Source organism: Salvelinus fontinalis, chromosome 34, assembly GCF_029448725.1.
Source record: "Salvelinus fontinalis isolate EN_2023a chromosome 34, ASM2944872v1, whole genome shotgun sequence".
Lineage (NCBI taxonomy): Eukaryota > Metazoa > Chordata > Actinopteri > Salmoniformes > Salmonidae > Salvelinus > Salvelinus fontinalis.
In genome coordinates this window covers 17,822,765-17,847,323 of record NC_074698.1, presented here as the reverse complement: position 1 = coordinate 17,847,323, position 24,559 = coordinate 17,822,765, and the positions used below count along the sequence as shown (strand labels likewise).

At 43.3% G+C, this 24,559-nt stretch overlaps 2 protein-coding genes and 1 long non-coding RNA gene across 8 annotated transcripts in view; 1 reads left to right on the top strand and 2 right to left on the bottom strand.

The window, feature by feature from the left end:
* Positions 1 to 1,319, bottom strand: part of LOC129833369 (TLC domain-containing protein 4-B-like) — a 43,188-nt gene extending 41,869 nt beyond the window's left edge. Inside the window, exon 1 of the mRNA XM_055897924.1 lies at positions 1,054 to 1,319. The gene's annotated coding sequence lies outside the window, so the exon portion shown is untranslated. The remainder of the gene's footprint in view (positions 1 to 1,053) is intronic.
* Positions 1,172 to 7,474, top strand: LOC129833372 (uncharacterized). Its single transcript, XR_008756063.1, has 3 exons — positions 1,172 to 1,487; positions 4,127 to 4,329; positions 7,278 to 7,474. It is a non-coding gene; the product is annotated as an uncharacterized LOC129833372 (long non-coding RNA).
* A 1,933-nt stretch (positions 7,475 to 9,407) lies between these two features.
* The window catches only part of LOC129833365 (phospholipid phosphatase-related protein type 5-like), a 62,302-nt gene continuing 47,150 nt past the window's right edge, over positions 9,408 to 24,559 (bottom strand). For 3 of the 6 annotated variants that reach the window (XM_055897917.1, XM_055897912.1, XM_055897915.1), the window contains 5 exons: positions 22,630 to 22,750; positions 16,895 to 17,145; positions 16,568 to 16,744; positions 13,474 to 13,601; positions 9,408 to 12,698 (listed from right to left, as the gene is read on the bottom strand). In XM_055897917.1, coding sequence (XP_055753892.1) covers positions 12,590 to 12,698; positions 13,474 to 13,601; positions 16,568 to 16,744; positions 16,895 to 17,145; positions 22,630 to 22,750 — 786 coding nt within the window. In that variant the 3' untranslated portion in view covers positions 9,408 to 12,589. Of the gene's footprint in view, positions 12,699 to 12,775; positions 12,931 to 13,457; positions 13,602 to 16,567; positions 16,745 to 16,894; positions 17,146 to 22,629; positions 22,751 to 24,559 lie in introns of those variants that run through there. The other 3 variants (XM_055897913.1, XM_055897916.1, XM_055897914.1) reach the window with 2 other exon arrangements.

Sequence of the window (24,559 nt, the reverse complement as noted above, 5' to 3'; positions counted from 1 at the left end):
AATAAGTGTTTTCCATGTGTCTGATGCCATTCCATTCGCTCTGTTCCGGCCATTATTATGAGCCATCCTCCCCTCAGCAGCCTGGGTATATATCATTAATTTAAATTTAAAAAAAATGATGTAGTAATTAAGGATTCTAGCTTTAAGACTAAATATACTGTTACGTTTTAGGTGAATGAATATCATTCATTTGTGTGTTGCATTGTGCATTGGGTTGCCATCTGCTACACATATTCAATATGGATAGTCCTGTTCCATTTGTGGCATTATTTTAAACCAAATGACAAAGTTTTAAAAACAAAGCGGCCCAATAGAGAAAAATCACAAACAAGCAACACTTTAAACTGTAGGCCTATTGATCAAAATAGTTCAATATCTAATTTTAGTTGGCAACCTTTTTTTCCAAAGGTTTAGGATATTGAGTGTTGTATCTATATCAACTTCTATTCACAAACAATAACTTGAATCTACTGTAAAAACAAACAGACATAGTAAAAATAAATAATTGGCAATACACTAGGCCTCACTCTCAACATGCATTCATAAAGTCGCTCGTGACATCTCGAGCTGTCTATTGAGGAATACGAATTTAGAACAAGGTAGTCTACCAAGTCACGTAGGTCTATCTCTGAATGCATAGACTAGCCTTTACAAAAACAGTCGGTCCTGTTAAGGGAATTTGAGATCAAACAATTACATTTCAGATAAGTAAAATGGAATAAAATAGCTTGAGAAGTCATAGCATTGTTGGCTTTGTGATGCGCTTCAAACACTCAGCGCTTTTTCCACTTGATGATGGAGGGCTATCCTTTACCATGGCCAAACAAGTATTTGCCATCACGTGTAGCCTACATAGCAACCAGTTAAGAGTACCGTTCCTTACTGTATCAATGAAGTTCAATTGATCACGAATGTTTGGTTAAAAATATGATAATTTCAACCAATCTATAAATCCTCGTGGGTTTCGTGATTGTAAGCCACTGGGGTATTTTGTCAGCAAGAGGAAAAATATAAAGCATTACCAAATATTACATTCAGATGTCATATACTCACCAATTGTTTTTAGTCCTGTCAGTTTTCCCTACTCAAGTAGACGACACGATGTTGACAATGTATTGCAAATATCTGATAATCATAACCAGGAGAAACGCCCCCTCCAACTCTCTCTCACTCCCGCTCTCTAGATACTCCATCCCAATGCCTCTCCCTTTTAGAAAAAAAGAAGAAGATCCGGGAGGCAGAAGCCACACGCTTACACCCTTTTCCCTTCGTTATCTCTTGCATTTCTCTCTCTCTCGCTCACTCTGTCTCTCTCTCTCTGATTCTATCTCGCGTCTAACCTCCCATTGTTGAGATTCAAACGTGGTCAAAGGGGCGCGGCGGAGGCGACTCGAGATTGGGAGAGAAATACATTCACGCTCACACATCATCATGATGCATAGCCTACGGATCAAGATAATGAGAGTTATAAGTGCCAAAAAGAGCTGGTGAGGACTTCTGTGATTGTGTCATAATAGCCTAATAATAATAATAATCCAGTGAAGTCTAATGCCTACCATTTTATTGTAATCAGCCAACTGCCTTCATTGTATTAATAACCACATTAAACAATGGTGCTAAAAATGAAGGACAATTATTCAAATGTAACCTTCAGAAAAGTGGTCGAATTATAAAACTGCACACCAGGGACACTAATTACAACAGTGCCATGTTGCTAAGAGACCTCCCTCTTTGAGCCGTTTTGCCCTAAACATGACCGTGGTGTGGGTTAATTACCTGTAACTTAAAATTACAGATGGTCCTGAATTTAGATTCAGGGCAGACTGATCGACATTTCTGTTATAAATTCCCCACCTCGCCCTTGCGCTACAACATGGTTATAAAACAGGTATCATCAATGTTTCCTTGAGCGTATGGTCGGGGTGCCTGAACATAGTTATACATCAATTCTACACTGGAAATTGACCGCAAGAATCAAAACAGATAAAACAGTATTTGACAAAAAAAAAAAACCTTGGGTGGGATACAATCACAAATGCCTTTCTATTTATGGTGGGAATATTTGGGAAAAGACTTCCTAATTTAAAATCACTTTGAGCTGATTTCCTGGTGATTTTACAATCTATGTAAAAAATAAAAATAGTCTTTGCTCAGAAAACATGGGGGCCAAATAAAATGAAGGCTGCCAGAACATTGTTACCTAGATGCTGGGTATACTATACTTTAAAACATATACATCAAATTATAGGACTAATAAAGAATATTTAAATATATCTTAATAAAGACCAAATGTTTAAAATGTTTATTCAACTTTTATTTAAGTAGGCAAGCCAGTTAGGAACAAATTCTTATTTACAATGACGGCCAAACCCAGAAGAAATAATTTCTTAATAAAGGATAACATATAAAACATATGAGGCTATGATGTGTATATAATTTGCAATTAGTGCATATGTCTTGCTAGTGCATGCAGAGTCCTATGCAGTGGTCACTCCATGTTGCCTGAGGAGCACAGTAGGCTATGTGGTGAGTGACAGTGACATCTCAGAGATGGGTTGTATCCACTCTAATCCAATCTCGCGGAATTTCCAGGTGTGGCATTTATACACAGACAGCTTCAATTCTATGATCTCTGCTTACCAAATCTCCCCAAACCATCCTCATCCTCTGGGGGTTAACACAGGCCTGCACCATGGATAGCCTGCTCTCTATGCATCTGGCTATTTCACAGCTCCCCATTTGGCCTGTAGATCTGCCCCTAAAAAATATAGCAATGGATTTTGTCTGTCAATCAATTGATATTGTGTATTTTGTCACAATTTATTAGAGATACAAATGAGTATTTCTGAAGTGAAACTGTCAGAGGCTCAAATAAATCTGCCAAAACAATGGAAGGCAAAAAGTAAAAGTTTTATTTCAAATCTACGCCTAAAAAACATATATTTATCCTTTTTTGTGAAGAGAATTTCCACTACTCTTCACAAAAGGCAATGGCATTGTGGTGTGTGCAGTTCCAAATGGCCAGGCGAGGACAGCTGAGTACTGAACAGGAGTCCTGTATGCCTCTAACCGGCCGCCCGTCCTGTTGTGTTCTGTCTGACTCTCCCCCTCTCCCCTCTCTTTCCTCTTTTGCAGTCTCCTCAGATCCCTGTTGGAATGAGCACATTTCTCATTCCTTCTATCCTTCTCTCCCGCTCCCTCGCTCCCTCCAGATTGCTGCTTTATTAAACAGACTCTCCCTATCTTTCATTTGTCAATCTGCTTCCCATTACCTCCTCTCTCCTTCACTCTATTTTTCTCTTTCACTCACGCACGCGCACGTCCCTTCACACACACAGAGCTGGATACATCAGTACAGCACATCAGTCATTGCTCCATGTAGTTTCTGCTCTTGCTCTTTCCTCCATATTCTAGTTCAGGGAGAGAAGAGAGACAAAGAGAGAAAGAGAAAGAGAGCAATGAGCAGCAGCCCCACAGAGAGCTCCACGCTGCTCTCTGTCTCCTCCTCTCCACTCCTCTCCTCCTCTCTTCCCTGTGCTCCATCTCTCCCAGAACCGGCCAGGGCAGCTATATTTAGAGCCAGGTTAACTGCTCCTGTCAAAGGTCTGATTTGTATTCCTTGCATGTCTGTCTGACTCAGGGCTGGGAGCAACACAAACAAAAGAGCTAGTTTGAATATGCACTGAGCCACTGGCTTAGAAATCAAAGCCCCTTTTGCCTCATTGCCAGTGACGCCACCTGCTCTGGGGGGAACTTAAAGTCAAGCCCATTCACTCTGAACACAATCAGCAGAGAGGACTGAACTCAAAGCAACACTTCAGTTTGCTCTATCACATAGTCAAATGTAGGATGGTTAGATTGAAGAGGGATAAGGCAGCCTATTGGCCATCTACCATTCCCCTGAAATGTCTTCAGAGGGCCCATACAGGAACATCTTACATGGAGTATTTCTTGACATTTACCCCCAGCTGAAATGACAGAGGAAATTGTATTGAAAGACATACACACACACACACACACAGGTGCAAAGACGTGTAATATTCAGTTGAGAATGAGGTGTGATGCTTGCTGCTGCTCACCTCCTCCTCTCTTCCTCTCATTGGCTCTGACTACAACTGTGGAGCAGGCTTCCCACAGGAGCCTCCTCACTACTCCCAGCCAGACTTGAGCTCCAGCCCCTGGGGAGACAGACCCACTCCGCGCCCACTGCAGGCCAGGCTTCCAGCACCACTACTTGGTTCCAGATGCCCAGACTCTAGATGGGAAGTGGATCCCGTACAGACCCTGACAGTCTGTCTGGTCCGTGATCGGCTGGAGGTACTGCATGAGGTATGGACTCACATTGCAAGTTTATCGCTGTCTCTTGACAAGGAAATATCAACCAATCCATGTTTACACCGGTCCAACTGCATTGGATCCGAGATGACTTCAAGGAAGAGAGAAAGGGAGGGAAGGAACTCAGGCCTCTGTCCTGAGTTCACTTCCTGACTGGCTGGTAGCCTGACAAGGGACGTTCCTATGCAGAGCCCCAGCTGGGTCTGTGGTTGGTTGGTTGATGCTTCCGATGTTTCCCCCTGCATTCAGAGTTCAGACAACAGACACTGTTTGTCGTCAGTGTGCAGAGTCACAAGAGCACCTTTGTTCCCACCTGTCATCCCTTCAAACACTTTTGCTTTTCACCAAATACATAAGACTAAGGCAGTACCCTGTACCCTTTTCTCTTTCCTATTCTGTAACAGTATTGCATTGATAGTACCAATGTGGTGGGCCTTCACCTTAACAATCTCTAGTCCTTAGTGGATGCATGTTCAGTTTTAGGGCATAACTAATCACACCAAGAAGATTCCTCTGACAGCATGTGCTCATGGGCCATTACCTTACTGTGTTCTCCCTCTCCCTCTCCCTCTCCCTCTCCCTCTCCCTCTCCCTCTGTCTCTCTCTCTGTGTGTGTGTGTGTGTGTGTGTGTGTGTGTGTGTGTGTGTGTGTGTGTGTGTGTGTGTGTGTGTGTGTGTGTGTGTGTGTGTGTGTGTGTGTGTGTGTGTGTGTGTGTGTGTGTGTGTGTGTGTGTGTGTGTGTGTGTGTGTGTGTGTGTGTGTGTGTGTGTGTGTGTGTAAGTGATGAGGTCCTGATCCTGCCATCAGTCAGCAGGCAGAGAGAGGCATCTCATTCCCTCAAGTCACCGTCTCTCCCACAGGCTCTGATGGTGGCTCACGCTGATGATGTCATGGTATAGATCAGCAGGGCGTCTGCTGTGGGGTTGGGTGTCAGTGCTGGCTGGGATAGAGGAGAGAGGGAGAGACGGAGGAGTGGGGGGTAGGGACAGCAGAGTGACTCACTGGCTGAGAGTGACTCAAGTCTTTTAGCCAACTTCCAGAGACACTGGGGAAATGTGAGGAGGATGAATCCACACATTACTTCCAGCTACTGCTCATTCTCATCCATGGGTGGGTCAATATGTTAACTGTAAAACTGTTGTGTTTCCATCACACAGACAGTGAGTGGGGTGAAGTGAGTGCAGCATCATGCCCTCCAGGGTGGTGTGGGACAGAACAGTGACACTGTCTCTAAGGGCTGCTGGGCTCTTGACTGTAGCTCCGCCTGCTACACAAAACTATCCTTCCCTGCTCCTCCTCTTCCTCGCTTCGCAGTTTCAATTCCACTCTCTGTTCCCACTTCTTGGAGCCAGCCCATGCAATTGGATTTGGTCTCTGTCCGTCGGTGCGTCTGGCTTGTCTCAACATCCTCTTCACTCACTATGGCTCTCCATTCTCCCCTGCCCTGCCTTTTATCGCTCTCGTAATTGGCCAGGGGTCCATTGCAGTCTGTTACAACATGACTGTGCAACAACAACAGCAGAGATCTGTATGTACTTGTGCTGATGCTGTGTACTGAGCCGCGGTACGCATGCTGCTGCCTTTAGGAGCCTTTGTGTGATGTTTGATGCGTGCTCTGGTGTTACACTGGCTGTTTGTGTTTAGATAGCTAGGAATCGGTTGGGGGGGATGGAGAGATAGACAGTTCATTGTTTACATTCATCGATTGCCAGGGAGCCTCTCTCTCTCACTCCCTCTCTACCCGTCTTTTCCACCAAAACCTCTTTATCAGTACACCCAGTACCCTGCTCCCTATGCAGCTGCAGGCCAGGGGTTTGGTTAGATCAGGGTAATGGGCGTAGAAACAGGCTAATAACATTACTGACACTGTAAGGATGGGGGGGGGGGGGGGTCAGAGTGGGCTGATGGGAGGAAGGGGTAGGGAGGGAAGCTGGGAAGGGGAGGGAGGGTCAGAGTCGGCTGATGGGAGAAAAGGGTGGAGAGGGATGCTGGGAAGGGGGAGGGGCAGGTGCATCACTAATAGCTTTTTAAAAAGGTTACAGCATGTCGCTCCCTCTTTATAATGGGCCCTAGCTGTGCTGGAAATGCAATTTCCGGGAAAGATAATGCGCGAGTGAGAGGGGGGAAGTGTGTACCTTGTGCTTGTGCTTGAGAAGGGGAGGGTGAGAGAGAAAGACATATAGAAAACAATAGAGGGAGAGAGAGAGAAAGGCGGGTGGTGAGTAGAGGTGTACTCTGTGAGGGTACTCTGTTTATCACTGCAGTGTAAAGGGTGGCGGTGTAATTGAAGAAATACTTAATGTGAGCATTATCCGTGGACACTACACTGTCATGTATCTGAACAAACATGATTCCTGAGCTTCCTGCATGTCTGATTCAGCCATGTACACTAATTAACCTCGTGCCTCCACTGGATAGGAGTTTAAACATAGCCTGATTACGTGCGCATGCTTTTCCAAGGGTAAATGTAATTGCTAGTCATGTTCTGGAGACAACTTCATTGCACACTGCCTATAATGATACTCTTCCAATTTCCTTCTCACTCTCTGCGTTTTACATGTAGGTACAGAATTGATTAAATTGATCATTTCTATTTCATTGTATCGAAAATAAAGAGTGTAAGGCTGTTGATATGCCAAACTGAACAATTATAATCAATATTGACCTTCAGTTGGCGTGTGTGTGTGTAGAGAGAGAGAGTGAGAGAGAGCACTGAAGAACAAGTCACAGAACATTGCCTGGGTTTCTCTCATCAATCAGCTTCCCTCCATCTCTTTCTATACCTCTATCACCTAATCTATCAACCACGGAACATCCGGGACTGTCTGTCACTCTCTCCACTTCCTATCTGTAGTGTTATAAACCATCTCTCTCTCTCTCTCTCTCTCTCTCTCTCTCTCTTTCCCCATCATGACTCATCCTGCCTGCCTCGCCTCCTTCAGTTAATGATGATGATGACACGTGTGACTTCCTCAATGGAGCAACTCAGCTGATCGCACAGAACTTCCTCTTTGACAAGGGAATCTGCTGCTGCCTCAAGTCACTACACCTGGAGAGACTTTAGTGTTGAGCAGTATGGGTCTGGAGTTGTATTCGGAATGTGTAACATTAAACGTAATAAATATTAATCTGCCCTGTTTTACAACTTCTATGTATGTTAAGGGTCAGGAATTTAGCATTGTTTAGAAATAAGAAAAATCAATAACAGAATATACACATGGAATTACACTCTCAACTGATATTCAGAACATTGTTCACACTTTAGAGCACTCAGTCCATGTTTAAATCATCCTGAATAAAGCCCAAATGAAGTGCAGATGGAGTCAGGCTGTGAGGGGAACATTTCTCCTCATAGGGTCTTTCAACCTCTCTACATGGAGTCTTTGGTTCTTATATTAATTTACCCAGGTTTAGAAATTGCAGGTGCAATTCTAAAAGATCTCGAAGCTTCTGGAATCATTGTGAGTCAAAGGTTTATTTTCTAAGATATCAATAAAAATCTAAGTTTGTAGTAAATGAGGTGAGCCTAAGAGAGCCTATGCTACTGTGTCATTGGAATACCTTAAAATGTTCACAGCTGTGATATTTGAACGTCACCTAGAAGAAACAGGAATGACAACCTCGTAATCAGTGATGCACTCACTGATGAGTGCTTACCTTGCATTAACACAGGTACGTTGCCTCCCTGAATAACACAGTGATAGCACCGGTGGAAATATCTGATATAGGTCGCCATCTTGTGGCCTTCTACTGTCACTGCATAGTCAACGGATGTAATCAATAAAGCCTAGTAATTGCTATTACAATCTGTAGGGTCTTTGCGATTACTGTCAAATGCGAGCTTGCACATAATACATATATTCTACATTTTTTCCCAACATATTTACCATTTGTGGAACCGTTAGGCTAAGAACATAAAATACAGTGTTTCCTTGTTCAGTAACTTGCATGTCTGCTAGTTTTTAGACATTACTGGGAGTAATTAACAACATTGTACTGAGGTAATAAGGACATTTTAAAACGTCTTAGGGCTAAGCCACCTTTTCTCTACATTTCTGCCTGAATGACGTGCCCAAAGTAAACTTCCTGTAGCTCAGACCCTGAAGCCAGGACATGCATAGGATTTATACAATTGGAAAGAAAACACTTTGAAGTTTGTAGAAATGTTAAAATAATGTAGGACAATATAACACAATAGATATGGTAGGAGAAAACCCAAAGAAAAACCAACCAGAATTTGTTTGGGAGAGAGGCCATGAACATAGAAATGGAAGAGAAAGGTCATATTGTAAAATAGCTCCCTGGATGCAATTCCTATGGCTTCCACAGGGCGTCAGCAGTCTATGTTCAAGATTTCAGGCTCACGAATAAGAAATAGCAGTTTTTGTAAGAGGACAGTCTTGGAAATCTGTGTTTTTGCGCTCCATGACGAAGTTGCGCACCTGCTAAAATTGGTTTCCTATTGAACATACTTCTTTCCTAAATAAATATTATAGTTTGATTACATTTTAGGGTGTCTGAGGAGTAAATAGAAACGTATTTTGACTTGTTGAAACAAAGTTTAGGGGTAGATTTTCAGAGTTCTTTCTCTGCAAGTTGAATGAGTGGATTACTTAAATCGATGGCGTCAACTAAACAGACTTTTTGGGATATAAAAAATGATTTTATCTAACAAAACGACACTACATGTTATAGCTGGGACCATTTGGATGACAAATCAGAGGAAGATTTTCAAAAGGTAAGTGAATATTTAATCTTCCAAAACAACGTGTATATTCACAGAGGTTAGAGAGTTATCAGCTCAGACTTTGCAGCTCTGCATTGACTAATAAAATAAATTATTTACATGTAATGCGTATCTCTCACCAGCAGGCGGCAGTAACCCTACTATTATGTTCTTCTCAAACCTTTAGAGATTGTTGCTAAGGCAGAAGTGCATATTAAGTCCAATAGAGAAAATAAAAAGAGAACATTGATTAAAAAGTATAAGACATTCCTATTGGCTATGATCCACACCCTGGGCCACGTTTGAGCAACAATCAGCACTGTGATTGGTCAAAGGATAAAATCAATGACAGTAAAACAGAATGTGTTCTGCCCCCATAAAAGGCAAGAGCAAACACTCAACATCCTTTTTATTGCGATATCCATTTATTGTTCTCATCAGACAAATCTTTACAAAACAGAAGGTACGTTGTAACAAAATGAAATGAAGTGTTAAAACTCAGAACACTTTCCTTTGTTCCTGCATTATTTATCGTCTTATTTTTTTTAAATAGAACTAAATCAAACTGCAGATGTATTGTATGTGCACCAAGGAACACACAATCTGACCCAAACATAATCAAGCCATCTGTGTAGTATTTTGTAGCTGCTGTCAGTTTTGACCTAGCAGTTAAGAGCGCCGGGCCAGTAACTGAAAGGTCACTGGTTCGAATCCCCGAGATGACAAGGTGCCCTTGAGCAAGGCACTTAACCATAATTGCTTCTGTAAGTCGCTCTGGATAAAAGCGTCAGCTAAATTACTTAAATGTAAAAGCAACAGACCCCTCAAGATTGTGATAGTAGTATACAGTGCACTTTGTCCTAACTCACTGACTTTGGTGTATAGGGAAAGGGGGATACATAGTCAGCTGTACTGCTGAATGCATTCAACCCAACCCCTCTGAATCAGAGAGGCATGGGGGGCTGCCTTAATCGATGTCATCGTTGCCCGGGGAAGAGTGGGTTAACTGCCTTGCTCAGGGGCAGAACCACAGATTTTTACTTTGTCAGCTCGGGGATTCGATCCAGCAACCTTTTGGTTACTGGCCCAATATGGGCTGGCAGGTGAACTATTACAAGAGAAACTAAACCATGAGGGGATTCTATTGTTAGCATAAAACCACGAGTCATCTTTGGTTGACTCCAACCTTGGTCCGGGAGGGCACCTGGTTTGATGCAGAATGGCTGCCAGTTTGGGACAAGGAGAGGTCCAATCCAGGCCTGATTTAGAGTGGACCAGGACCTTTACATACACTCTTGTCTTCAGTAATAAAGTTGATACAATTAATGTTCCCATTTCTCCATAACAACTTAATGTAAGGAGAGCAGTGGGGTGTCTGTGTAAAAATCACATTCTCATTACAAAAAATAACTATTTACAAAACCATACAAACAGGTTTAAGTGTAAGAAAGTGGAAAAGAGGGGAGGTATAGGCTAGAGATTAGGAGAGGTATGTGAGTGTGTGTGTTTGTTTGTTTCGTTGGGTGAGTATGTGTATGTACATCCAAAAGTGTGTGTATTTTGGTAAGTTTGTCAATATTAAATGTATGTTTTCTTATGAGCGTGTGTGTGTGTGTGTTGTCCAGCAGAGGGAAACATTACACAGCACAGTGACGGTATAGTCAGGATACAACACAAAGAAGAAAAAAACAAACATATGCCAGTGGGAGGGAGTGGAGGGTGAGATGTGAGCATACTTGAGTAAAAGTAAAGATACCTTAATAGAAAATGACTCAAGTGAAAGTCACCCAGTAAAATACTACTTGTGTAAAAGTCTAAAAGTATTTGGTTTTAAATATACTTAAGTATCAAAAGTAAATGTAATTGCTAAAATATACTTAGTTAAACGTAAAAGTATAAATCATTTCAAATTTCTTATATTAAGCAAATCTTTTTAATTTACGGATAGCCAGGGGCACACTACAACACTCACATAATTTACAAACAAAGCATTTGTGTTTCGTGACTCCTCCAGATCAGAGGCAGTAGGGATGACCTGGGATGTTCTCTTGATTAGTGCATGAATTGGACCATTTTCCTGTCCTGCTAAGCATAAAAAATTATTTGGGTGTCAGGGAAAAAGTATGGAGTAAAAAGTACATAATTTTCTTCAGGAATGCAGTCAAGTAAAAGTTGGCAAAAATATAAATAGTAAAGTACAGTACAGATACCCAAAAAAACGACTTAAGTAGTACTTTAAAGTATTTTTACTTAAGTACTTTACACCACTGGATATGAGTGAGGGCTGTGCAAATCAAAATAACTGTTTGTGGCAACCACACCATATATACACATCAACTAAATACATCTATGATTAATCTGCTCATAAATAAATCACATTATCACATGAATAGGCAAAGTCCAATAATATCTCTCTACAGCCCAGAGACAGGGAATCTTGGTTTTCCAGTGTGGCGTTCCGTTCCATGCCGATGTGATCCGTTCCATTCCAGGCAAAAGGGATGTGTAAGTAAACAAGTATTTTAGTGACATCACAATGACAAAGCTTTGGTAACCAAGGTTCCCTGTCCAGATACATTGAGTGTAAAAGAAAATGTTTTGTACTGTACAAAGCTCATGTCCTGTCACTTGTGATGTATTTCAAAATGTGTCTCATCCAGTCTTACCAAATCTGTATCTACTTCATGCTGACTTGCGGCAGCTGCAACCAATCGAAAGCGGAGAAAAATAAACCGTCTGCAGTTTCATCCTGTTTGTTCTTGTATCGTCTTTTCCTCAGTGATATGAACAGAATCCTTTGATCTGGGTAAAGTCATGCAGAGCTGAAGAGAGGTCTGATCTATGTGTGTTGTCTCTATGCTGTATTTGGAAGATACAGTAATTAAGTACCAAAGTTGCTACAGAAAGTGATTGGTCCGTAAACATTTGAGTTTGTTGACTCTTGCAGATATTTGACGATTGGCTCATTCTAGGATACTGAAAATGAGCCCTAAAGCCAGCAGAGAGCGTTCATTGAGCGGTTGTTTGGATTCATCTTAAAATTGCACAGAGACACAAATGACTGAAGGGTTTCAGGATGACTGGCTGCACTGCCTGTGAGGACATCTTCTGACAGTTTCTCCTTACAAGCACGTAGAAGATGAAACATCACCTGGTGAAATGTGTACTTCACACAATGAAGCACATTCATAAAAAGTCTGCAAAACAAAAAAGAAGCCTCTGAAAACAACTAAATGAAAGAGGCATACCTGTACCTGACACTGTACTGAATGTTCAGCTGGACAGCTGTTAAGTCTTTGTGAGTCTCACTTTATGAGCTCACCTCTCGGTTCCCCCAGGGGTTTGGGCTTGGACAAGGTTAGGGGGAGGTTTGTAGAGGTCTGAGTATGCTGTGTGTGTTGTGTTTGTGTGCGTGTGTTTTGAAAGTCTAGACCTGCGTGGAGTAGGATCTGTAGAGGGTGGAGTAGCGGCCTGCCGGGTGGGCTGCGCAGTGGTGTTCGTGTGAGTGTTCATGTTCGTGTGGATGGTCTAGACTTCGCTGGAAATGGAGCGAGACGGAATGAGGACATCTGGGGTGGCGGGGAACCGATACGGCTGATGGTCATGTGATCTCTGTGAAAGGAGATCCCCTCGGAGTCTGCAGGAGAGAGAGAGGAGTGAAAAAGAGAGAGGGAGGGACAGAAGAGAAGAGATGGAGGAAGAAGGAGAGAGAGAGGGGATGAAAGAGACAGAGAGAGAAAGATGGGGTGGAAAGAGTGATGAACAAAATAAAAACGAGTGAGGAGCAAGAGAAAAAGATCCAAAGTTGGTCAGAATGGGTGGTGAACGTAGGGATGGTAGGGAGGGCAGGAGGAGGAGAGTGCAGGATGCTGGTGACATAGATAGAAGGATAGAGATCAAGTGAGGGATAAGGGAAAAGAGCAAGGTGGGAGACAGGGGAGAGGAGGTCAGGTGAGGGTTAGTGTAGGTGACAGACAAGAGGAGACACAAGCAATCTCAAAGCTGCTCCCTTGAATCACACTTCCAACAGGTTGTCCTTCCCCAGTGCCTTCTGCTCTCCCTTATCTAAAGATATTCTCATTCACTTCAAAGTTCTAAGAGGTCTTCAAAGCTTCAACCACCGAGAGATGGTGAATGAATGCTGAGGAAGAGACTACTCCAAACGGCTCCCTCTAAAGAGCCACACATTTTCAGAGTAAAGGGCTACTGGCTCAAAGACAAGGTTTGGTGTTCTTGTGCTTTGGTCGGGGTTGAGGGTTAGGGGGTGGTGCTGGGGCATGCGCTGTGAGGGGACATCTACTTTTGGGATTGGGGGTACGACAGAAGGGGAGAGAAGGAGTGCATGTCTACCCCCCTGTGTGTGCAGCCCTGCCGTTCACCCACCCCCACCCCTTACCTGAGTTCCACTTAACTTTTCGAGTGGACTCTCCACACAGGGCAGAGCCACCATGGGCATGCCTAGCACCGACTCAGGGCGCTGGGGCCGCGGGGGAAGGGGAGGGGGCCTCGTCTGCTGGAAGTTGTTGATCACACACGTCACCTGGAGAGAGAGGAGTGAGAAAGAGAGAGAGAACGGAAGAGAGAGAGAGAGAGAGGGAAAAACTGAGTTAATAAGAAAATAAAAGGTAATGCCAAAAGTATTGGGACAGTGATAATTATGGTGTTTTTTGGCTCTGTACCCCAGAACTTTGGATTTGAAATGATACAATGACTATGCGTGTAGACTGTCAGCTTTAATTTGAGGGTATTTTCAACAATACTGGATGAACCATTTGTAAATTACAGAACTTATTGTATATAGTCCCACCATTTTAGGGGACCAAATGTATTGGGACAAATTCACTTATCAAATCAAATTGTATTGGTCACATGTGCTGAATACAACAGGTGTAGACTTTACAGTGAAATGCTTACTCACGAGCCCAAGACAATAAAAACAATAACATGGATACATACAGTTGAAGTCGGAAGTTTACATACGCCTTAGCCAAATACATTTAAACTCAGCTTTTCACAATTCCTGACATTTAATCCTAGTAAAAATTCCCTGTCTTAGTTCAGTTCGGATCACCACTTTATTTTAAGAATGTGAAATGTCAGAATAATAGTAGAGAGAATGATTTATTTCAGCTTTCATTTCTTTCATCACATTCCCAGTGGGTCAGAAGTATACATACATTCAATTAGATTTTTGGTAGAATTACCTTTTAAATGGTTTAACTTGGGTCAAACGTTTCAGGCAGCCTTCCACAAGCTTCCCACAATACGTTGCGTGAATTGTGGCCCATTCCTCTTCACAGAGCTGGTGTAACTGAGTCGTGTTTGTAGGCCTCCTTGATCGCACACGCTTTTTCAGTTCTGCCCACAAATGTTCTATAGGCTTGAGGTCAGGGCTTTGTGATGGCCAATCCAATTCCTTGACTTTGTTGTCCTTAAGCCATTTTGCCACAACTTTGGAAGTATGCTTGGGGTAATTGTCAATTTGAAAGACCCATTTGCGACCAAGCTTGAACTTCCTGACTGATGTCTTGAGATGTTGCTTCAATATATCCACATAATTTTCCATCCTCATGATGCCATCTATTTTCTGAAGTGTACCAGTCCCTCCTGAAGTGCACCAGTCCCTCCATCATGCTGCCACCCCCGTGCTTCACGGTTGGGATGGTGTTTTTTGGCTTGCAAGCCTCCCCCTTTTTCCTGCAAACATAACGATGGTCATTATGGCCAAACAGTTCTATTTTTGTTTCATCAGACCAGAGGACATTTCTCCAAAAAGTACGATCTTTGTCCCCGTGTGCAGTTGCAAACCGTAGTTTGGCTTTTTATGGCTGTTTTGGAGCAGTGGCTTCTTCCTTGCTGAGCGGCCTTTCAGGTTATGTCAATATAGGACTCGTTTTACTGTGGATATAGATACTTTTATACCGGTTTCCTCCAGCATCTTCACAAGGTCCTTTGCTGTTGTTCTGGGATTGATTTGCACTTTTCACACCAAAGTACGTTCATCTCTAGGAGACAGAACGTGTCTCCTTCCTGAGCGGTATGACAGCTGCGTGGTTCCATGGTGTTTATACTTGCGTACTATTGTTTCTACAGATGAACGTGGTACCTTCAGGCGTTTGGAAATTGCTCCCAAAACGGAACCAGACTTGTGGAGATCTACAATGTTTTTTCTAAGGTCTTGGCTGATTTCTTTTGATTTTCCCATGATGTCAAGCAAAGAGGCACTGAGTTTGAAGGTAGGCCTTGAAATACATCCACAGGTACACCTCCAATTGACTCAATTTATGTCAATTAGCCTGTCAGAAGCTTCTAAAGCCATGACATAATTTTCTGGAATTTTACAAGCTGTTTAAAGGCACTGTCAACTTAGTGTATGTGAACTTATGACCCCTTGGAATTGTAATACAGTGAATTATAAGTGAAATAATCTGTCTGTAAACAATTGTTGGAAAAATTACTGGTGTCATGCACAAAGTAGATGTCCTAACCGACTTGCCAAAACTATAGTTTGTTAACAAGAAACGTGTGGAGTGGTTGAAAAACAGGTTTTAATGACTCCAACCTAAGTGTATGTAAACTTCCGACTTCAACTGTATGTACACAAGGAGTACCAGTACTGAGTCAATGTGCAGGGGTACGAGGTAGTTGGGGTAATTGGTTTAGACATTTTTGCTAAAAAATAAAAACTTGAAATAACACATTTACATACAGTTGAAGTCGGAAGTTATTAAAACTTGTTTTTCAACCACTCCATAAATTGCTCAGTTTGGTCCCAGACTTGGCACTCCCGTATGACTTGCAGTGTGGTAGCAGAGAGGACAGTCTATGACTTGGGTGACTGGAGTCTTTGACAGTTTTTAAGGCCTTCCTCTGATACCGCCTTGTGTATTAAAGTAGTCAAAAGTTTAGTATTTGGTCCCATATTCTTAACACACAATGATTACGTCAAGCTTGTGACTCTAAAAACTTGTTGGATGCATTTACTGTTTGTTTTGCCTGTGTTTCAGATTATTTTGTGCCCTGTAGAAACTAATGGTAAATAATGTATTGTGTCATTTTGGAGTCAGTATTATTGTAAATAAGAATAGAATATGTTCTAAACACGTCTACATTAATGTGGATGCTACCATGATTAAAGATAGTCAAGAATGAATCATGAATAACCTCTTACCACTACAATAACAGGGAAGGTTAGCATTTTGTTTGAGAGGGGGGGGGTGGTATGAAATTCCGATCTCTACATTTCTCACTCCTCATTATTATACTTTTGGAGCTCACTGTAAGTGAAATGAGAGTGACATTTCTCATCCCATGGCGAGAAGTACCAGGATTAACAGCCACTGTGTTTATGAACTTAGATATCAGGGTAAAATGTCATCAATATACATCACTGTTACATTCTATCACCCTCATCTCATCTCCCGGAATAATGACTTCCCTAACCACCCTCTTCTGCCTCACCATTCCCTCAGCAGCTCCCTCCCTCCATCCTCCCCTCCCTCTCACCAGAAACACAGCAATGGCTCCTCCAGTGAAGAAGCCGGCCAGGACGTCGGCCCAGTGGTTGCGGTATTCTGCCACCTTGACCACTCCCACCAGCATGGCCAGGCATAGCAGGGTCAGGCTGACCGTAGGCTTGGTCAGCCGAGTGCCTTTGGTCCGGAATACCAGCGTCACATACATCTGAGACAGACAGAGGTACGGGGAGGAGACCAGGAGGACTGTCAGGAATTGTATTACTGTAGGCTGGGTATCAACTCTATACTGTAGGGTGGTATACCATAACATGTGTATCAAACTGTCCAAACTCCTACTCCCCAGACCAGAACCTACCACCGTGTAGACTGCAGAGTAGACACTGAGCGCTGCGTCCTTGGAGGGGAAGGATTTGCGTGCAGACGCCACTACCAGGGGGTTTCCAGTGCAGGCACGGGGCTGGGTGATGTACTGCATGTTGGATGTGCACCCCAGGGCCGTGTAGTTAGGCCGGCAGGCAGACAGGAAGTGAGGCGTCTGGTTTCCTGTCACCACCTGACCCGCGTTGGCAAAGATGGTGGTGGTGAACAGGCCGAAGGAGAACACCCCTGAGGGAGAGAGAGAGAGAGAGAGCAATGACAGCCAACTAAAATAGGAGGTCTTTAGTTATCCCCAGCCTCCCTCAGATCCGCTGTTATCAGCTGAGGTGTGAAATTGCAAAAGCCTTCATGATCACCTGAAGTGATGAACATGCAAATCTGTCTGAAATTCTTCACACCAGTTTTAGCCATCATCATCACAAATTGCTGAGGCATGTCTCTTCCTGTTTCATTGTTGTGTTACTTGCATTCTCGTGTTTCTTCAAATGTAGCATGTTCAATCAGGAAGTCTGGTCTGAATGCTTGTTTATCTTCATCAAGCTGCAAAACCTAGTTCACTCTGTTTCCTATTATACGGGCATAGTGGGAATGAATACAAACTTTCATCACCATAGCGTCTAGTTCTTATCCTCTATCCTATTAGTCCTGTGCAGAATGTCATTCACCTATTTACCTTTAGCCTATAAGCACGGCACAATAATGCACATTCTGCAGGCTTACTGTTTAACCTATCACTTTCCTCTCTTTCAACCAATGGGTGTCAACCTTAGAAATACATCCTATGTCAACTTACCCATGTTCTCTCACTTGCTGTTTTTCAGCAGCAGTTTGACAACCATCGACCTTCCCACAACCAGCAGCTATAATAACCTTAAGGCCTGTCATTGGAACTCCGCTCCGCTAGCCGGGGGGGTTGATGCCAGCTGTCCAGCAAAGGGCTACCTGTCAGGCTCCGAGGAACATTCCTCGGAGGGGAGGCCATACTCCAAATTATTTAATACAATTTCACATTGCACTCTCTCTCTGTTCATTCAGTTACGCCTCTACTCAAACTTATATCGTACTTCTTGTGTTTTTTAAATTCTATTTTCTATTATAACCTATATTATTATTTAAATGATCTATATTCTGATTATTATTATCAATATTATGATTATTAATATTATTATTAATATCTATATTATTAGTATTTTCTATATTATTAATATTTATATCTATATTATTATTACTTTCTATATTATAATTTTTTCTGTATTATTATTTATATAATTATTATAATCTATATTATTATTATTTTTTATTATTTATATATATTACTATTATTATCTATATTATGATTAATATTTATATCTATATAATTATCTTCAATATTATTTATATTATTATTATTATTTTCTATATTATTATTATCTACATTATTATTATCTATATTATTATTATCAATATTATTAGTTATATAATTATTATCATCATCTATATTATTATGATCTTTATTATTTATATTACTATTATTATCTATATTATGATTAATGTTTATATCTATATTATTATCTTCAATATTATTTATATTATTATCTATATTACTAGTATTATCTATATTATGATTAATATTTATATCTATATTATTATCTTCAATATTATTTATATTATTATTTTCTATATTATTATTATTTTCAATATTTTTATTTATATTGTTATTATTATTTTCTATATTATTATTATCTACATTATTATTATCTATATTATTTATATTATTATTATTATTTTCTATATTATTATTATCTATATTATTATTATTTATAGCTATATTATTTTTTATTATCTATCTATATTATTATTATTATACATTTATTATTATTAATATTATTGTCACGATCTGACCTTAGTTCTTTTGTATTTTCTTTGTTTTAGTATGGTCAGGGCGTGAGTTGGGTGGGTTATCTATGTTTGAGTTTCTATGTTGGGTTTTTAGTTTGGCCTGATATGGTTCTCAATCAGAGGCAGGTGTTAGTCATTGTCTCTGATTGGGAACCATATTTAGGTAGCCTGGTTTCTGTTGTGTTTTGTGGGTGGTTGTCTTCCGTGTCTGTGTGTTCCACACGGAACTGTTTCGGTTTTCAGTAGTTCACTTTATTGTTTTGTATCTCAGTGTTCAGTTTGTTCTATTAAAAGATTAATCATGAACACTTACCACGCTGCGCTTTGGTCCTCCTCTCTTTCTCCCAACGAAGATCGTTACAGAACAACCCACCACCAAAGGACCAAACAGCGTGGTATCAGGCAGCAGCGAGATCTGGACTATACAACTTGGGACGAAATAGAAAGGTGGTCGGTCGACCCAGGGAGAGTGCCGGAGCCCACCTGGGATTCTCTGAAGCAGTGAGAGGAGGGTTACAGGAGAATGGAGTTGGCGACACGCACACGGCAGCGCAACAGGCACGAGAGGCAGCCCCAAAAATGTATTGGGGGTGGCACACGGGGAGTGTAGCTAAGTCAGGTAGGAGACCTGAGCCAGCTCCCCGTGCTTACCTTGGAGAGCGAGCGTACGGGCAGACACCGTGTTATGCGGAATAGCGCACGGTGTCTCCGGTACGTGTGCATAGCCCGGTACGGTACATAGCAGCGCCTCGTATCGGCCGGGCTAGAGTGGGCATCGAGCCAGGTGCCATGAAGCCGGCTCTACGCATCTGGTCTCTAGTGCGTCTCCTCGGGTCGGGGTACATGGCACCAGCCCTACGCATGGTGTCTCCTGTACGTGTGCATATCCCAGTGTGGCCTATTCCACCTCGCCGCACTGGTATGGCTACGGTGAGCATTCAGCCAGGTAGGGTTGGGCAGGCTCGGTGCTCAAGACCTGTAGTGCGCCTCCACGGTCCGGTCTATCCGGTGCCTTCTCCACGCACCAGCCCTCCAGTGGCAGCCCCACGCACCAGCCCTCCGGTGCCGGCACCACGTACCAGGCCTCCGGCTCCTGTTCCCCGCACTCGCCCCGAGGTGCGTGTTCCCAGCCCGGTACCACCAGTTCCGGCACCACGCACCAGGCCTACTGTGCGCCTCCCGGGTCCAGTATGCCCTGTTCCTACTCCCCGCACTCGCACTGAGGTGCATGTTCCCAGCCCGGTACCACCAGTTCCGGCACCACGCACCTGGCCTACTGTGCGCCTCGGCAGGCCTGAGTCTCCCTCCTGTCCAGCGCCGCCTGAGCCGCCCGTCCAGAGCCGCCCGTCTGTCCAGAGCCGTTAGAGCCGCCCGTCTGTCCAGAGCCGTCAGAGCCGCCCGTCTGTCCAGAGCCGTCAGAGCCGCCCGTCTGTCCAGAGCCGTCAGAGCCGCCCGTCTGTCCAGAGCCGTCAGAGCCGCCCGTCTGTCCAGAGCCGTCAGAGCCGCCCGTCTGTCCAGAGCCGTCAGAGCCGCCCGTCTGTCCAGAGCCGTCAGAGCCGCCCGTCTGTCCAGAGCCGTCAGAGCCGCCCGTCTGTCCAGAGCCGTCAGAGCCGCCCGTCTGTCCAGAGCCGTCAGAGCCGCCCGTCTGTCCAGAGCCGTCAGAGCCGCCCGTCAGTAAGGAGCCGCCAGAGCCGCCCGTCAGTCAGGAGCCGCCAGAGCCGCCCGTCAGTCAGGAGCCGCCAGAGCCGCCCGTCAGTCAGGAGCCGCCAGAGCCGCCCGTGAGTCAGGAGCCGCCAGAGCCGCCCGTGAGTCAGGAGCCGCCAGAGCCGCCCGTCAGTCAGGAGCCGCCCGTCAGTCAGGAGCCGCCAGAGCCGCCCGCCAGTCAGGAGCCGCCCGCCAGTCAGGAGCCGCCAGAGCCGCCCGTCAGTCAGGAGCCGCCCGTCAGTCAGGAGCCGCCCGTCAGTCAGGAGCCGCCAGAGCCGCCCGTCAGTCAGGAGCCGCCAGAGCCGCCCGTCAGTCAGGAGCCGCCAGAGCCGCCCGCCAGTCAGGAGCCGCCAGAGCCGCTCGCCAGTCAGGAGCCGCCAGAGCCACCCGTTAGTCAGGAGCCGCCTGTCAGTCAGGAGCCGCCCGCCAGTCAGGAGCCGCCAGAGCCGTCCTTCAGTCCGGAGCTGCCCCTCAGTCCAGTGGGGCCCTTTAGTAGGGTTGCCAGTCCTAGGTCGGCGGCGAGGGTCACCGCTCTAAAGACGCTACTGAAGCTGACTAAGACTATGGTGGAGTGGGGTCCACGTCCAGCGCCAGAGCAGCCACCGCGGACAGATGCCCACCCAGACCCTCCCCTATAGGTTCAGGTTTTGCGGCCGGAGTCCGCACCTTGGGGGGGGGGGGGGGGTACTGTCACGTTCTGACCTTAGTTCTTTTGTATTTTCTTTGTTTTAGTATGGTCAGGGCGTGAGTTGGGTGGGTTATCTATGTTTGTGTTTCTATGTTGGGTTTTTCGTTTGGCCTGATATGGTTCTCAATCAGAGGCAGGTGTTAGTCATTGTCTCTGATTGGGAACCATATTTAGGTAGCCTGGTTTCTGTTGTGTTTTGTGGGTGGTTGTCTTCCGTGTCTGTGTGTTCCACACGGAACTGTTTCGGTTATCAGTAGTTCACTTTATTGTTTTGTATCTCAGTGTTCAGTTTGTTCTATTAAAGATTCATAATGAACACTTACCAGGCTGCGCTTTGGTCCTCCTCTCTTTCTCCCAACGAAGATCGTTACAATTATTATCTATATTATTATTTATATCGATACTATTATGATTATTATTTATATCTATATTATTATTATCTACAATATTATTTATATCTATATATTATTATTATCATCATTATTATCAATATTATTTATATTATTATCATCTATATTATTATTCATATTATTGTAACGGCTGTCTTCGGGTGAAAGAGAGGAGGACCAAACTGCAGCGTGATGATAATCCATATTTTAAAAGGCTACTTAAACAACGAACAAAAAACAACAAATTGACAGAAAGAACCGAAGACGCTACAGTCCCGAACTAGTGAACACAGACCAAATGAACACACGAACAGGAACAATCACCCACAAAACACACTACAAAACAGGCTACATAAATATGGTTCCCAATCAGAGACAATGACTAACACCTGCCTCTGATTGAGAACCATATCAGGCCAAACAAGAAACCCCACATAGAAACAGACAACATAGATAATACCCACCCAGCTCACGTCCTGACCAACTAAATAAAGACTAAACAAAGGAAATAAGTTCAGAAACGTGACAATTATGATTATTCATATTATTATCTTTACTATTATTATTATTATTATCTATATTATTATTATCTGTACTATTATTATTATTATTATTTATACTATTATTATTATCACCTATATTATTATTATCTGTACTATTCTTATTCTTATTTATACTATTCTTATTATTATTTATACTATTATTATCTATATTATTATTATTATTATTTATACTATTATTATTATTATCATCATCTATATTATTATCTGTACTATTCTTATTTATACTATAATTCTTATTATTATTATTAGTGCATTGTTGCGAAAGAGCTCTCACTGTACTGTTTTATACCAGTTATATCCTGTGCACAGTGACAAATCCAATCAACATGTACATTTTCCTTTAAAAAGACATAAAATTCAGGTACCCTTTTGTAGATATTTCCAATTCCAGGTGTGTTTATATCATCTTGTTAGACACACTAATCATTCAAGACTAGTTCAGGCAGGGCTGGGTGGTGTTGATCTAAACTCTAGAGGCTGTAGTGGTTACCTAGGAAGCGGACGATGCGTCGCAGCAGAGGGTTGAAGTAGCAGCAGTCTGCTGTCACTATGGTCTTCTCTTGCGTCCCCTCAGCCTTCAGAAAGAACGCCACCAACTCCCCCACCAAGATCTGTAGAGAGAGAGAGAGAGAGAGAGAGAGACAAAGAGAGAGAGAGAGAGAGAGAGAGAGAGAGAGACAAAGAGAGAGAGAGAGAGAGAGACAGACACAGACAGAGAGAGAGAGACAGACAAAGAGACACAGAGAGAGAGAGACAGACACAGAGAGACACAGAGAGAGAGAGAGACAGACAAAGAGAGAGAGAGAGAGAGAGAGAGAGAGAGACAGAGAGACAGAGAGAGACAGAGAGACAGACAAAGAGAGACACAGAGAGAGAGACAAAGAGAGAGAGACAAAGAGAGACAGAGAGAGACAAAGAGAGAGAGACAAAGAGAGACACAGAGAGAGAGACAAAGAGAGAGAGACACAGAGAGAGAGAGAGACACAGAGAGAGAGAGAGAGACACAGAGAGAGAGACAAAGAGAGAGAGAAAAAGAGAGACAGAGAGAGAAAAAGAGAGACAGAGAGAGACAAAGAGAGACAAAGAGAGGTAGTGAGAGATCCAGTTAGCTTTATTGAGGGCCCTGAACTGAGCGAGAGAGCACGTCTTGAAAACGACAAGGTATTTGATTCAATTTAGGCTATGCACAAGTTCTCAGAAAGCCACTTGCCCACACAGACCTCAACTCTCTCACACAACACGTGGCCTAATGTCAGCGCGTGGCTAGTGATCCCCATGTTCACACCCGCACAGTTTCATTTGAAACCCTCATCATCAACATCACATTCGCAGGAGTCCAGCCATTCATTTTTGTTACAAAAAATACCCACCATTGGAGCGAGGAACGTGCCAGGCTCGTGACAGCCGCAGAAACCAGATAACTGTAGCTACATCGCACACCCACTGAGTGCATGTGCTGACATGATTGCTTTATTGAGGGCCCTGAACTGTGAAACTCACTCTTTTATGCACGGTACTCAGGCAACATCAACTATTTCCAGTTTCTGAAACGACTTGACTCAACAAAACATTTGCTTGTTCTTCTGTAGAAAACCATGTTGTTTATTATTCCAACAGCAAGGACTTAAGCTAATAGCCACCCTAACACTAAAGCATAACTGAATCCAAGTTATGTTCACATGAAATATAAATGTAAAATGCACTCGGGATCCACAATACAGCGCAATAGCAGAGAATAACGTTACCTTCCCTTATTTATAGAAATGAGAGAGAAAGAAAAGTCTCAGGTCTAAGAAAAATTAAGACTGGAGAGTTTGAATGAGCTAACAGCCTCTGAAGCAGAGGCTCTGTGTTTCTATGTGCGTGCCCAATAGCACTCCCCCTCCATTAGGGAAACATACATCATAGCGACTAATGGTTCAATAGCAACATTAAACTAACTCTAATATGAACCATGACATCAAATTGGAAGGAGATGATCAACATAAACTAGAGGTTGCCGAGGGCACCGCTGACTGACAAACATATGTCCACACAGTAAATCTGTTAGCTTGTGTTAGGGAAGTGAGGTATTGGGCTTCATCCCATCCCACTCCTGCATGGATCCGTACTCTGAAACACTGATTCTCAGTCTGCTAAAAGCTGTTCAGCAGTAGGGTGGTGATCCTGTTCGGAAGCATATCACATAGTCAACACTGTACAACCATCCCTCTTTCACCACTGTTAATAGCTACATCCTCCAGAATTGGAGCAGATGAAAACACTTTGGAGATAGAAGCGCGTGTCGAGATGGAGAGGGAGCGAGTGAAGGGAGAGGGACACAGAAAGAGAGGGACGAGGGAAAGAGAGAGAGCAAACTGTAGCAATGAATTATTCACGGATGCGCCTGGACCCTGTCTGCATGGTGAATCATGTTGCAC